This window comes from Oryx dammah, unplaced genomic scaffold, assembly GCF_014754425.2.
Source record: "Oryx dammah isolate SB20612 unplaced genomic scaffold, SCBI_Odam_1.1 HiC_scaffold_1479, whole genome shotgun sequence".
NCBI lineage: Eukaryota > Metazoa > Chordata > Mammalia > Artiodactyla > Bovidae > Oryx > Oryx dammah.
This window is the reverse complement of record NW_024071595.1, coordinates 2,832-3,939: the sequence shown is the minus strand read 5'-3', so window position 1 is coordinate 3,939 and position 1,108 is coordinate 2,832. Positions and strand designations below refer to the sequence as shown.

The 1,108-nt window shown below is 58.3% G+C and overlaps 1 gene segment (V, D, J or C); it reads left to right on the top strand.

Annotated features, from left to right (window-relative positions):
• Nucleotides 1–223: 223 nt before the first annotated feature.
• Nucleotides 224–753, top strand: LOC120859537 (the record flags this gene model as incomplete). The annotated part of the segment is given in 2 exon segments: nt 224–308; nt 424–753. Coding segments are annotated over 2 exon segments (376 nt in total), but the record flags the coding sequence as incomplete, so codon positions are not given.
• Between the last annotated feature and the right edge of the window lie 355 nt (nt 754–1,108).

Below are 1,108 nucleotides of genomic sequence, written 5' to 3'. Positions count from 1 at the left end.
CCACATCCTGTCATGGTCTTGGTCTGTCCTCACTCAACATGTCAAAGAGTTAATTCTCAGGAAGTTCTGCTACCCAGGGAGGGAGGAGTATCTAGAACAAAGGGCCAGGTCAGAGAGGGTGAGCAGAGGGGGTGAGGAGGGGCAGGATCAGGAAGCACATTTGCATGCGGGCCCCGCCCTCCTCTGGGTGGGGGATAAGAGAGGTTTGGGGACCAGGCCCAGGGCTGCGGGCTCAGAAGGCAGCGTCTGGGGCGTCTCCACCATGGCCTGGGCTCTGCTCCTCATCACCATCCTCACTCAGGGCTCAGGTGAGGCCTCCAGGGAAGGGGCCCCGGGGACCTGACTCATCCCTGGTGTCTTTGTCCTCAGGGTGACCTGGGCCCCAGCAGGGAACTGACCACAGTGTGTTTCTCCTCTTTGCAGGGTCCTGGGCCCAGTCTGCCCTGACTCAGCCTGCCTCAGTGTCTGGGAATCCGGGACAGACGGTCACCATCTCCTGTACTGGCACCAGCAGTGACATTAGTTATAATGGTATGGGCTGGTACCAACAGCTCCCGGGCTCAGCCCCCAAAACTCTGATTTATAATGTCGATAAACGGCCCTCAGGGATCCCTGCTCGGTTCTCTGGCTCCAAGTCCGGGAACACAGCCACCCTGACCATCTCTGGGCTCCAGGCAGAGGACGAGGCCGACTATTACTGTAGCTCATATAGAAGTGGTAACAATGTGCACGGTGGTTCAAGTTCATGGGGAAGTGAGGCCAAAACCCACCCGAGGTCACAGGCTCCCTGTTGCTCTGACTCGGCTGGTAGCTCGTCTGCATCTGATGTTGAAGCGTCAGCAGCTGAGAGGGCACCTGAGGACCCTTCTGAGGGATGAGGAGAAGAGGAAGCGGTGGTTTCATGGTTGTTTTCCCTCCTCTTTAAGCCGAATCCGAGTGGGAACATGACCCAAGAAGATAGTCACGGCTCGTGAGGAAGCTGCCACGCGGGCCTGTGCTGATTCTCCTCTGGGCCCCCACCCGTGTTGCCCCCCTTTGCTTCTAGACCAACCACCGCAATCAGCTCAGCAGGATCCTAGGCTGAGTAGAGACTGTGACCCACGGGACC